General features: G+C 38.1%; 1 protein-coding gene across 1 annotated transcript in view; it reads left to right on the top strand.

Annotated features, from left to right (window-relative positions):
- The window catches only part of PWP1 (PWP1 homolog, endonuclein), a 21,250-nt gene extending 8,397 nt beyond the window's left edge, over positions 1–12,853 (top strand). The window contains exons 8-15 of the mRNA XM_007466191.1: positions 128–189; positions 5,978–6,074; positions 6,743–6,804; positions 8,037–8,148; positions 9,857–9,947; positions 10,040–10,161; positions 11,570–11,675; positions 12,506–12,853. Coding sequence (XP_007466253.1) covers positions 128–189; positions 5,978–6,074; positions 6,743–6,804; positions 8,037–8,148; positions 9,857–9,947; positions 10,040–10,161; positions 11,570–11,675; positions 12,506–12,615 — 762 coding nt within the window. The 3' untranslated portion in view covers positions 12,616–12,853. The remainder of the gene's footprint in view (positions 1–127; positions 190–5,977; positions 6,075–6,742; positions 6,805–8,036; positions 8,149–9,856; positions 9,948–10,039; positions 10,162–11,569; positions 11,676–12,505) is intronic.
- Positions 12,854–13,146: the final 293 nt, after the last annotated feature.

Genomic DNA, 13,146 nt, shown 5'->3' on the forward strand with positions numbered 1-13,146 from the left:
CTTTCCCTAGATATTTGGGCAAGTTTACTTAAAATCAAAATAAGGTTTAAAGAATCTTTCAAATTAATACACCAATTTTATTTGGGCGTGTACTTTAATACCAAAAGTAATTTAAACAATTATACAGAATTCCTCAGCAGATGGGCATACCGATGCTGTCCTTGACCTTTCTTGGAATAAGCTGATCAGGTAAAAAATACCATTTGTAGGACTGTTAAAGACAGTAACCAGCGTGATTTTACCTCCTGTCTACACTTATCTCTCTACATTATGAGTTTCGCATCTTTGTGTCCATGTTTTATTTTCTTTTCCTGCAGTACAAGCTGCTGGAAGGCAGGAGCTCTGCTGTCTGTATCCTTGCACCCCCCAGCATCACCTGCCAGCTCTTCACTTAGTAGATGCTCATTACATATTTGGGGACCAAGTGCCCTCCTCTCCAACACCACTGGGAAAAAGCAGTATGTACTGCAGTGCCAGTGGTGCAGTAGAATTGTTTCTTCAGGGAAGACATTTTTCTCACTTCATTTAGTTTTCACATCTCATCCACGTGTTCTTTATATATATATATGTTTTTAACTGTGGTAAAATATATGTAACATTACCATCTTAACCACCTTTAGGTATACAGTTCATTGGACATTTTTGCACATTGTTGTGCAAAACGATTACCACCATTCAACCCCAGAACCTTTTCATCTTCCAGAACTGAAACTATATGCCCATTAAACAATAGCTCCCCATTTCCTGCTCCCCCCAGGCCCTAGTAACTACCGTTCTACTTTCTGTCTCTATGGGTTGACTCCTCCAGGTACCTCTTTTTTTTTTTTTTTTTTTTAACATCTTTATTGGAGTATAATTGCTTTACAATGGTGTGTTAGTTTCTGCTTTATAACAAAGTGAATCAGCCATACATATACATACATCCCTATATCTCCTCCCTCTTGCGTCTCCCTCTTATAAGTGGAATCATACAGTATTTGTCCTCTCGTGACTGGCTTACTTCACTTAGCAAAACTTGTAGCATGTGGCAGTATTTCCTTTCTTTTTAAGGCTGAATAATATCCCATTGTACGTATATGCCATATTTTGTTTATCCATCTGTTGATGGACACCTGGGTTGCTTCCACCTCTTGGCTTTTGTGAATAATGCTGCTGTTATTGACACAGACATAAATAATATGGGTTTACATGTATCTGTTAGAGTCCCTACTTTCAGTTCTTTTGAATATATAGCCAAAAATGGAATTGCTGGATCTAATGGTAGTTCTGTGTTTACCTTTTTGAGGAACCACCATACTGTTTTCTACAGCAGTTGCACCATTTACCTCCCCTCCAGCAGTGCACAAGGGTTCCAGTTTTTCCACATCCTCTCCATCACTTGATACCTTCTGTTTTTGTTATTGTTGTTTTCATAATAGCCATCCAAACAGGTGTGATGCAGTATCTCATGGCAGTTTTTTATATAAATTTATTTATTTTATTTATTATTTTTATTTATTTATTAGTTTTGGCTGTGTTGGGTCTTCGTTGCTGTGCGTGGGCTTTCTCTAGTTGCCGCGAACAGGGGCTACTCTTCATTGTGGTGTGCGGGCTTCTTACTGCGGTGGCTTCTCGTTGCAGAGCATGGGCTCTAGAGTGTGCGGGCTTCAGTAGATGTGGCGCGTGGGCTCAGTAGTTGTGGATCGTGGGCTCTAGAGCGCAGGCTCAGGAGTTGTGGCGCACGGGCTTAGTTGCTCCGCGGCATGTGGGGTCTTCCCGGACCAGGGCTTGAATCGGTGTCCCCTGCATTGGCAGGTGGATTCTTAACCACTGCGCTACCAGGAGAGCCCTCGTTGCAGTTTTGATTTGCATTTCCCTAATGATTAGTGCTGTTGATCATCTTTTCAAGTACTTATTGGCCATTTTTATATATTCTTTGGAGAAATGTCTATCCGAGTCTTTTTGTCCATTTTTTGATTGGATTGTTTGGTTTTTTGTTGTTGAGTTGTGTGAGTTCTTTATATATTCTGAATGTTAATCTCTTATGAGATTTATGATTTGCCAATATTTTCCCCCATTCGATTGGTTGCCTTTAACTCTATTGAAGTGTCCTTTGATGCACGGAAGTTTTTCATTTTGATGTAGTACAGTTCATTTTTACTTTTGTTGCCTGTGCTTTTAGTATTATAGCCAAGAAATCACTGCCAAATCCATTGTCATGAAGATTTTCCCCTAAAAGTTTTATAGTTTTAGCTCTTAAGTTTAAGTCTTTGATCCATTTTGAGTTAATTTTTCTGTACCGTGTAAGGTAAGGGTTCACCTTAATTCTTTTGCATGTCATCCACATATTTTTCATACTTATCCTTAAACAACAATTACTGCAAAGGGGCCATTTTCCTAATAGTGTAGTTGGTTTGAGGGGCTGCTAAGGCAAGGGAGGTAAGCATTAGGTTGAGTACAGCTTACTTAAGGGGGGTAAGAACAAACTGGATTACCCAGGGCACTTTTTTTTAAAGCATTTCTATTACACTGGACACTTTATAATTGTGAGCATTCTAAGGAAGATCCCAGAGTGCTGGCTTAACTGAAGGATATCCTATCTTGTTTGTGTTCAGACCTCTTCAGAGTTACGACTGTTTGGGGAAACGGACCTGAGAAAGTTGTTTAGGTTAGTATTTCCCAAACATAGCTGCAGATCAGAAACTTCTGGGTAACCCTTTAAGGTACAAGTTCCCAGTCTCTAATCCCCCAAGATTGAGTCAGTCATTCTGGAGCAGGGGCCCAAGAATCTGTTGGTGTTTTTGTTTTTATTTTCAAAGCTTCCCCAGATGAACCTCTTGCTGCCGGGCTACAGGCAGTTGTTTGGGTTTTGCTTGAATTGGCCCTGATCCTGACGAATGGGCAGATAAATAAGAGATCTAATAATGAGTGTACCACGCTTTTAGAAACCCAGTTTTATTTATAAATTCTTATATAGCGACTGTTACTTTGAGCAACTGAAAGTTCTTTCTAATGGAACAACCTCTTGTCAGTATTCCAACTGACTCATCAGTTCCTTTCCCCAGCCACAATTCCCTAGTTCCATTTAGACCCTTATCAGCACCTGTACTCACTTCCGTCCCCATCTGCACTCACATCTCTTTGACTTCAGTGCCACACATTTCTTTGCTTCTTCACTCTCCTTTCTCGATCTTATTTTAGATCTTGGTTCTCCTTTCCCCTTTCTTTACTGAAAAGGTGCAGTATGCTTTAAAATATGTCCCATACTCTGGTGCACAGAGTTTAGGATTATGGTGAGGAATAACATGTTGACCTTGTTACTGGTGGGCCCCTTGGTTTCTAGTAAAATCCTCCCAGGAAAAAAAAAATGCATGTTCTCTGCTAATTCATACTCTTGTTGGAGTGCTCTTCTTACGGTTGTAGTGTTCAGAAGTTTTGTTTTTGTTTTTTTAGCCTCATACAATAAGAACTTTAATGTGGGAGGAATCTCAGATATTTTTGGAATGACTGGGATGAAAAATGTACTGTGGAATTTTAACTTTTTGCTGTTGGGACACATAGAATATAAACTAGTTACTGGGAATTTAAATTAATATTTAATTTATAAAATGCTAAGGACTTAAAACATTGTGACCTGTATGTGGGACTTAATGGTAGAAAAAAGCTAGCATGACCTGAATATACATGATCCTCCTAAGAGACCTTGCATATATCACTGAAATGTGAGTTTCAAAACTGAAAGTAGTTTGTATAATGGAAGTAATTTATTGAGTAAATAATATCTGAAAATGAGTCCATCAGCATTTTATTTCAACAGTATATTGGTTTTCTGAACAAAAACATTACTGTCACTAATGGCCTAATTTTGTGTTGAGCCATGTTAAAGTTCGATGTTGAAGAATGAGCTTTCAATTTCAGGAGTATCTGTATTTTTAGGAGGCAGCTAACATTTATCAAGGGCCTGCTATGTCCCAGTTAGTCAGCCAGGTTCTTGCATAGCAGCTCTTTGAGGCTGGTTGTTTCGTTCTCATTGGCAGGCAAGTGGCAGCACCAAGACTCCATTTCAGGTTTTCTGGGCCCTAAAGCCTGTGTTCCGCTGTAGAACTACATTATTAGCGCTTGATCCCTAAGAGGTAGACATACTGGGTTTTTTCTGTTAATAGCATTTAATGCTCTTTTTTAAGGAAGAAAAAAAAAACAGTTGAGATGTAATTCATACTATATGACCTAGCAAGTACACATGTCATAAAATCCACTCTTTTAAAGTATATAATTCAGTAGTTTTCAGTATATTCACAAAGTTATGCAGCCATCACCACTGTCTAATTCCATAACATTTTCATCAGTCCAAAAACCATGCCATACCCATTAGCAGTCACTCCTCGTTCTCCTGTCCCTCCAGCCCCTGGTAGCTACTCATATGCTTTCTGTCTCTGTGGATTTGCCTATTCTGGACATTTCCTAGAAATGGAATCATATAATACGTGGCCATATGTATCTGGGTTCTGTCACTTAGCATAATGTTTTCAAGGTCCATCCATGTTGCAGCGTATATCAGTACGTCATTTTCTATTGCTGAATAATATTCTCTTGTATGGATATACCACATTTTGTGTATCCATTCACCAGTTAATGGACATTTAGTTTGTTTTTGCCTATTATGAATAATGCTGCTGTGAACATTCATGAACAAGTTTTTGCATGGACATATGTTTTCATTTTCTTGGATACATACCTAAGAGTTTAATTGCTAGGTCATATGGTAGTGTCTCTACCATTTACATTCCCACCAGCAATGTAGGGGGGGTTCCAGTGTCTCTACATCTTGCTAGCCCTTGTCTTATCTTTTTCATTATAGCCATCCTGTGAGTATGAAGTGGTATCCCATTTTTTTGATTTTCATTTCCCTAATGACTAATGGTGTTGAGCATCTTTTCACATGCTCATTGGCCATTTGTGTATCTTCTTTGGAGAAATGTCTGTTCAGATCCTTTGCCCATCTTCTGATTGGGTTTGTCTTTTTATTTTTTGGTTGAGAGTTCTTTATATATTTTAGATACAAGCACTTTATCACATATATGATTTACAAATATTTTCTCCTGTGGGTTGTTTCTTCACTTTCTTGGTAGCCTTATTTGCAACAAAAGTTTTTCATGCTGATGATATCCAGTTTATTTCTTTTGTTTTTGCTTTTGGTGTCATATCTAAGACCATTGCCTAACCCATTGTCATGAAGATTTATACCTGGGGTTTTTTGGGGTTTTTTTTTTTTTTTTTTTGAGTGCTTTAGAGTTTTAGCTGTTATGTTTAGTAGACCTGTGATCTATTTTGAATCACTTTTTGTGTATAGTGTGAGGTGGGGCTCTATCTTCATTTTTTTTGCTGTAGAATATCCAGTTGACCCTGAGTCATTTGTTGAATATACTGCTTTTTCCCCCATTGAACAAAGAATGAATACTCTTGGCACCCTTGTCAAAAACCAGTGAACATACGAACATAAATTTGAGGGTTTAATTCTGGACTCTTCCATTCTGTATGTCTGTCCTATGCCAGTACCACATTGTTACGATTACTGTTGTTTTTCAGTCAGTTTTGAAATCAGGGACTGTGAACTTTTCAACTTGCTCTCCTTTTTTCAAGATTATTTTGACTAGTCTGGGTCCCTGGGTCCCTTGGGTCAATTTTAAAACCAGCATTCAGTTTTCTGCAAACGGGTCAGCTGGGATTGTGGTTGAATCTATAAATCAGTCTGTAGTTGGCAATATTTCTGTCTTACTGTTAAGCCTTCCAGTCTGTGAGCATGAAATGACCTTCCATTAATTTAGATACTCTTTAATTTCCTTCAGCAATCTTTGTTTTCAGTATATTAAAAATCTTGCTTTTCTTTTGTTAAATTTATTCCTAAGTATTTTATTCTTTTTGATGGTATTGTAAATGGAATTCTTACATGTAATCCTCTTGATTTTTAAAAGATTACCTGATTTGTTTCCTTTCTCAGAAATGTGCTGGCCAGTGCATCAGCTGATAACACTGTTATTCTGTGGGATATGTCCTTGGGGAAACCAGCAGCCAGCCTTGCCATACATACAGACAAGGTATGGTGATTTAATGGATAAAAGGGATTCTAAAAAATCTGAGACATATATTGACTACAAATAATCCCAAACGTTTTTATATGGCTTTTTGTGAATTACAGAGTGCTCTGACATGCTATCACTGGATCCTTCACAGAGCCCTTTGTGATAGTTATAATTACCCACCTGAGAGATGCAAAAATGGGTGCAGAAAGGTGAAGTGACTAGGAACATTAGTGCTTTGCAGTATTTTTACAGAGGCTCCTAAAAAGGGATGAAGGGGTATCAGTCACCAAATGGGGTTAAAGAATTTAACAGATGTTACTACAGAACCCAGGGATCTAATGTGCTAATGTACATTGTGAAACTTCCGGAACGTGTGGAGTTGCCCAGTAAGTTTGACAGCTCCCATTTTTCCTTCTGATTATACTTTAGCATTTGAGGGACATAGGTATACTGCCAAGCACAATTTGGGTAGTGCTGCATTGTGTCTTTTAAGTGTCAGCCTTTCTTCGGAAGTATGTTTTGTCCTTTTGATTATGCAGTACATTTACATTTCTTTAAATAGTACTACATTTCAAAGGGAAAAACCTGTAGAAACACTGCCAAATTGAGTCTCACCAAGTATAGGGCAGTTTTACCAAACCAAAACAAACATTGATCTATTCATTTATGTTTCTTCCTTTTAGGTCCAGACTCTCCAGTTTCATCCATTTGAAGCACAGACTCTGATTTCTGGATCATATGATAAGTAAGAAAGCATTTCAGGAATTATTGCTGTCGTTTTTATCCTCTTGAACTAATTCAGAAAGTGTCACTTGATGCTCAGGTAGAATTTATTACTGAGGCTTCTATGTGTTTAAATTTGTAGGAGTACTTATTTGTCCTTTCAACTTGATCCTTTCAATCCGCAAGGGAATATGGTTCTGTTATAATGTAGTTCCTAACGAGCAACTACTTTGATTCTTTTAGAGGGTGTATGAGTTAGACATTGCTGTGAAATAAGCCATCCCAAAATTCAGTGACTTAAAGCAGTGAACATTTATTTCTTATCACCTGCAGGGTTGAGCTAATTGAGGCTAGATTCAACTGGTAGCTCTGCTAATCTTGGCTTGTTCGGCTGGGCCCGGAGACCTGGCTCTCCTCCTCGTGTCTCACATCATCCTGGGACCAGCGGGCTGGCCCACAGATGTTGCCATAGCAAGGTCAGGAGTACAAGCAGAGACACCAAGGCCTCTTAAGACCTGGGCTCAGACCTAATACACGTCTGTCGTACTCTTGGCCAAAGTAGATATCACATGGAGTGGGAAATGAACTCTGCCTTTAGGGGAGGAACTGTCAAATCACTGACAGAGGGCATGGATGTAGGGAGAGGTGAACAATCGGGACCACTATGGTCCACCACAGGGGGGTTTCCAGTCATCTGTGTGCTTTTTACAGGTTGGGTCTGAAGCTAGGAGAGGTAGCTAGTAGAAACAGAAACCAACTTGCAGTCTTTATTTTGATTCCGTACCCTTTTGAAGAGTCCTATATTTACGTTTTTTAGTTGGGATTCATGCAAAAATTGCAAAAGTCTATTTATCAGTTCCCCCAACACAGTAGCCTGCTTGTAAAGAGTAAATGTGGCTGAGATGTGAGTTATCTGGCTCTGAGCACTACTGGGGAAGGGGAAATTAGAAATTGTCCCATTCTTTTGGAAATAGAGAGGATTCATCTTGGAAGTAGAGGATTCAGTCTGGGGGAGGTCAAGGCCACCGTGACATCCAGAGCTACCAGTGTCTTCAAGTGACAGGACCAGAGTCCACCAATTAGTAAAATCAACTCTTCTACTTTTAGATGAGTTGATTTTTCTACTTAAAATGGGCTTTAAATGATTGGATCTTGATTTCATGGTGTTGTTTTATTACCATTTCATTAAAAATAAACTAAAACATACAGGAAAATTGAACTCTTAAAACCCTAACTTTGCCTGAACACGTCCAGGTCAGTGGCTTTGTATGACTGCCGAAGTCCAGAGGAAAGCCATCGAATGTGGCGATTCAGTGGGCAGATCGAGAGAGTGACTTGGAATCACTTTTCACCTTGTCATTTTTTGGTAAGAGTGTGCATATCACTGTTCGTTTATCAGGTTATTAATTACTTTTTTCTTTACTTCCATTGTAGAGAGAATCTCTGAAAAGCTTTTTCTGTATTAACAGTGTGAAGTATTTGGGTTTGGGTTTTCTTTAAAAACAAAAAGATATTTTTAATAAGAGAACAATGGGTTTGCCACAAAAAGTAAACATGTAAATGATTTTGCTAATTTCCAATCATTCCAAAGTGTCACATTTTATTAGTTGTAATTAGTTGATCACTTTAAAATTACTTTGAAATACTAAGCATGACTGATATTCTTTTTATGTTTTTTAATGGTTAAAGCAGTCCAAAAAAAATTCCTTTATTTATATATTAGTACTTAAATGGAGCTCCAGTGATGCAAATGCTAGCCTATTTAATTAATATAGCACTTAATATACCACCATCTCCCAGATAGAAAGTTTACGATCATTTTGTAAATACCCTTAATATCTGTAGGATAACAGTTTTCCATGTAGGATCCAAAGATGCCACTGACATTTCAATCCATGGAAAAATAAAATCCCAGCTTTTATCCAGAAGGGAAGATTAATTAGAGAAATTGTGATACATCCATATATTGCCTAATTTTCCTAAAGCAAATACGTAGTGCTTTGTAAATGAGGAAAGGAATTCTTTAAAAAACAGCTTTCTTAAAATATGTGAGCAGTTTTAATAAGCTTCCTGCACTTGTGGGAACATTTAATCTCCTCTGTGCAGAGTTGCATGCAGTTCCCAGCTGAGCTCCCTTAAGCCAGATTTGATCTTACAGTTACCAGGAGTGAAGTCCTAGTTATATTTGAATGTTGTACTGTACTTTGGCTCTCAGCAGGCAGGCACACATATTTCCTGAGGTTATTTGCTAACAAATGGTTATCAGTACTAAATTCACAAATATTTAGGGAAATGGAAAGTAATCAAAATAAAATGGTTTGCCTCTTTCCCTCCAGTCTCAAAGGATGGGATCTCCCTCTTCTGTTTTTATGCCCATCTGCAGCTCCACCTTCAAGACTGCATCAGTTGTCCTTTTTTCCCCTCCCTTTTTCCTGTCCTGGCTGTTGCCCTTGGCCTGTATATAGGCTCAAGTTGCTGTCTCCTGTCCTTGACTAGGTCTCTTAATTCCTTCAAAATTTTCTCTTCCTTTCTTCAAAGTGGAACTGTAATCTGCCTTTCAGTCCTTATCTGATTAAATCTCTTTGCCAAAATATTGACAGCATCGTCACTCCTTTCTTCAGAACCCCTCTTTCCTTGGCTTCTTTAACACTGTTGTTCTCTCCTCCCTCTTTGATTCTTACTTCTGTGAGCTCCTCCTCAGCCTCTACCGTAAGTGACTGTGCTCTCCAGATCTCTGTCCTCAACACAGTGCTCTTAATTATACACTCCCGGGGTGTATCCCCTCTGTTCTCAATGGATGTAACTTCTACCTCTTGCTTCCATATCTCTGCAGTCTGTATCACTACCACAGCTTCATACTCATATCCAACTGCCTAATAGACATGTCAGCTAAACTACTCCTTGTAAGAACCAACTCGATTTATCCACAAGTAAATTATGTCCATGTTAATTTGTAATGAGCTCTTCAGGTAAGTCAGGTACATAGCTGATTTTCACAATGATTTATACTGTTTACCCATTGCTAAATTTTATTGTCATGTAATATTACCTTGCCCATCTTTTACTCTTTCCAGGCCAGTACAGATGACGGCTTTGTATATAATTTGGATGCACGTTCAGATAAGCCAATTTTTACACTTAATGCGCACAATGATGAAATTTCTGGTGAGCAAGAATACTGTTTCTTTCATCTCTATTAACGTATGATGAAGTAAATTTATTTCAAAGTGAGAGTCTCTGAACTTATCTTCCTCTAGGTCTTGATCTAAGTAGTCAAATCAAGGGCTGTCTTGTGACTGCATCAGCAGACAAGTATGTGAAGATCTGGGACATATTAGGAGATAGGCCAAGCCTAGTTCACTCTAGGGACATGAAAATGGTAAGAATATCCCTGGGCATCTTGGTTTTTTTGTTTCTGATCTGTCGTTTGTCTTTCTCTAGGAATCATTGCACTAAAGAATATGGATATGTTGGGAGGTTAATTTGGGGCTTAGTCAAATTTGTGGACGTTTTAGGACAATTTGGGGAGAAATCAATGCTTAGCTGGTTCCTTGTCCAACTCACATGATTAACAGTTGCTGGGGAAAACAAGGATGATGAGGGGGTGGTTTTCAAGGACACAAGTGGAATGGCCACATTTTTTTTTTTAACTTTTATATTGGAGTACAGCTGATTAACAATGCTAGTTTCAGGTGTACAGTAAAGTGATTCAGTTATAGAGACACATGTATCTGTTCTTTTTCAAATTCTTTTCCCATTTAGGTTGTTACATAATACTGAGCAGAGTTCCCTGTGCTATATATACAGTAGGTTCTTGTTGGTTATCCATATTAAATATAGCACTGTGTACATGTCAACCCAAATTCCCTAACTATCCCTCTCCCCCTTTCCCCCCAGGTAACCATAAGTCCCCCAATTTTTTAACCTTAAAATCAGGACCATCCCAGGAAATCTTGAACCTTTATAGGGCACCATAGTGGTTGAGGTCAGTTTATCACCTACTTCTTTGTATAACTAGTTCTTACTACACTGAAATTGACTACTACATAGTAGCTAGCAAGAGTTTTAGAAATAACTGGAATTCAATAATTCATCAAATATTTATTGAGCATATGCTGTATGCCAGGCACTAAATTATAAAAATTAGATTGCAGACATAGAACACTGCACACAGCTGTCTAAAATTGTATATATGTGTGTATATATATATAAATATTTGTGGAAAGGCAGGTTACAGAGCAGTTTTTATAGCATCATTCCATGCATATATTTAAAGACTTAAGTCTTTGAATGCTTATATTTAAATCTAGAAGACCCTGTCCCAAAACATGAACAGCTGGTTATCTCAGAGTGGTTTTTATACTTTTTTGTATTTTCTATGATGCATATGTTATCTAGTAAAGTTAAAAATTTTAAATGATTGAATAATGACATCTGGTATCAGCATCATTACTTAAAAAGGAGAATTAAAGTTTCTGGGAATATTTAGCAGATTAGATTAACTAGGAAATCCCTATTAGAATGACAATGGAGATGGAGACCTGAGTGATCAGAGCATACACCTGTCCTCACAGAATGTCCATCATGCTGAACTTGTCCAGCTTTGTACTGTAGAGATAGTCCTTCCAACTTGACTGTGAACTACCTTTGCAAGAGCCTTGAAAGAGATTCTGGTGAGTTGGTTTTGAGTAACCATTCCAATCATAGGTTCTTGTAGACAGGAGTAGGGATCAAGATTAGAGCTTTCTGGAAAGACTGAAATCACTGACTTTGTATTCTCTTCTCAGGGAGTCCTCTTCTGTTCTTCCTGTTGCCCTGATTTGCCATTTATTTATGCTTTTGGAGGTCAGAAAGAAGGGCTCCGGGTCTGGGATATCAGCACAATCTCTTCAGGTAAGAATCTTCATTTCCTGCTTTTTCTGGATGAGTTCTATAAGAGCTAAAGTAGTAGACTCTGTGGCTTGAATACATTAAGGAGATAACGAAGGTGGATCCAGTGTTCATCCTCTGGTACAGTCTGCTCAGGAAACATAAGATCAAATTGTAATTCGGAAATGTTCATGTTCACAAATAAATTTGTCTTCACACTTTAAATGTAGATAATTTTTAAATAGCTTTACGACAAAACTTGTATCCTTCCAGCTTTCCAATACAATCTTTCATTTTTAAAATTCATAGTGTGGTCTCAAAGGATGGCCCTCCTCTTCCCAGTTCCCAGTGTGAATAAATCTGCCTTTTCTCAACTACTTCCTAGAAAATCCAGCTTTCCTGAAGGGGCCACTCTGTTCCCTTCTATTACTTCCTGATTCTTCCCTCCACTGGGGTCCTAAATCCAAAAAGTTCTATTCTGATCATGATACAGAGAAAGATGAAGGTAGGAAACAATCAGAAGTACAATAAGGGAAGGATAGAGTCCCTGTTATAAGGGCTTGGACATCTGTGATCAAGGTGGATTTGATTAATCCAGGACAAGGCAAAGAAAGTATTAAAAAAAAGGAGGACCAATTTAAAACATAGTTAAAACTTCATTCAGAACATTATCTTGGACTTTTGAGTTGGTTACTTACCCATTTATAAAGTGCTAAATACATATTTTTCAAAACAAAACCACCACCACAGGGTAGAGAACCTCATTGCTCATGTCTACATTTTAGTCTCTTTTTATATTATAGGTTCTTAGTTTTCTGATCTGGTAGCTTCTTAACCATTTATTTATGTTTTAGTAAATGAAGCATTTGGAAGACGAGAGAGGCTTGTTCTCGGCAATACAAGAAATTCATCTGTTAGTGGCCCTTTTGGGAACAGGAGCTCAGCAACACCAATGGAGTCTTAATGAAGAGCATACAGAGGTTCCTGTTTTATTTACCCTAACTCAGTTTTTTAAAGCTGGCCTAAAGATGTTCCCTGCTGCAGCCATCAAAATGACTGAAACAAAATATCCTGACATTCCTCTCTGCAGCTGTGGTGGCAGCACAAACAGGGCTGGTCTTTTTGTGCTAACCTTTCAAGCATGTGGTATATAGGGCTCCACTTGCATTTCTTGAAAGGGATAATAAAAAAGTTTTTTTAAAAATAATTCCTTAAGTATGCCATCTGTCACAGGTAGTCTAGGTTTGTAAAATAATTAGTACTTCATAGAATTTTAGAAGAGGAAAATCCTCTAATCTTAAAAGATGGGTAAACCCAGGCCTGGAAAAGTGGTAATTAGGCCAAGATTGCACAGTAGACTATGAGCACAGGCAGGTCCCTCTGGGACTACACTTTCCTGACCAGCTGTTTTCCAATTAGTGCTCATGACTTAGAAATGTTCTTAGTGCTACTCTCTTAAAAGTGGCATGCCTTTTTTTGTCCATAGCATAGTATT

Source organism: Lipotes vexillifer, unplaced genomic scaffold (genome assembly GCF_000442215.2).
Source record: "Lipotes vexillifer unplaced genomic scaffold, Lipotes_vexillifer_v1.1 scaffold2136, whole genome shotgun sequence".
NCBI classification, from domain to species: domain Eukaryota; kingdom Metazoa; phylum Chordata; class Mammalia; order Artiodactyla; family Lipotidae; genus Lipotes; species Lipotes vexillifer.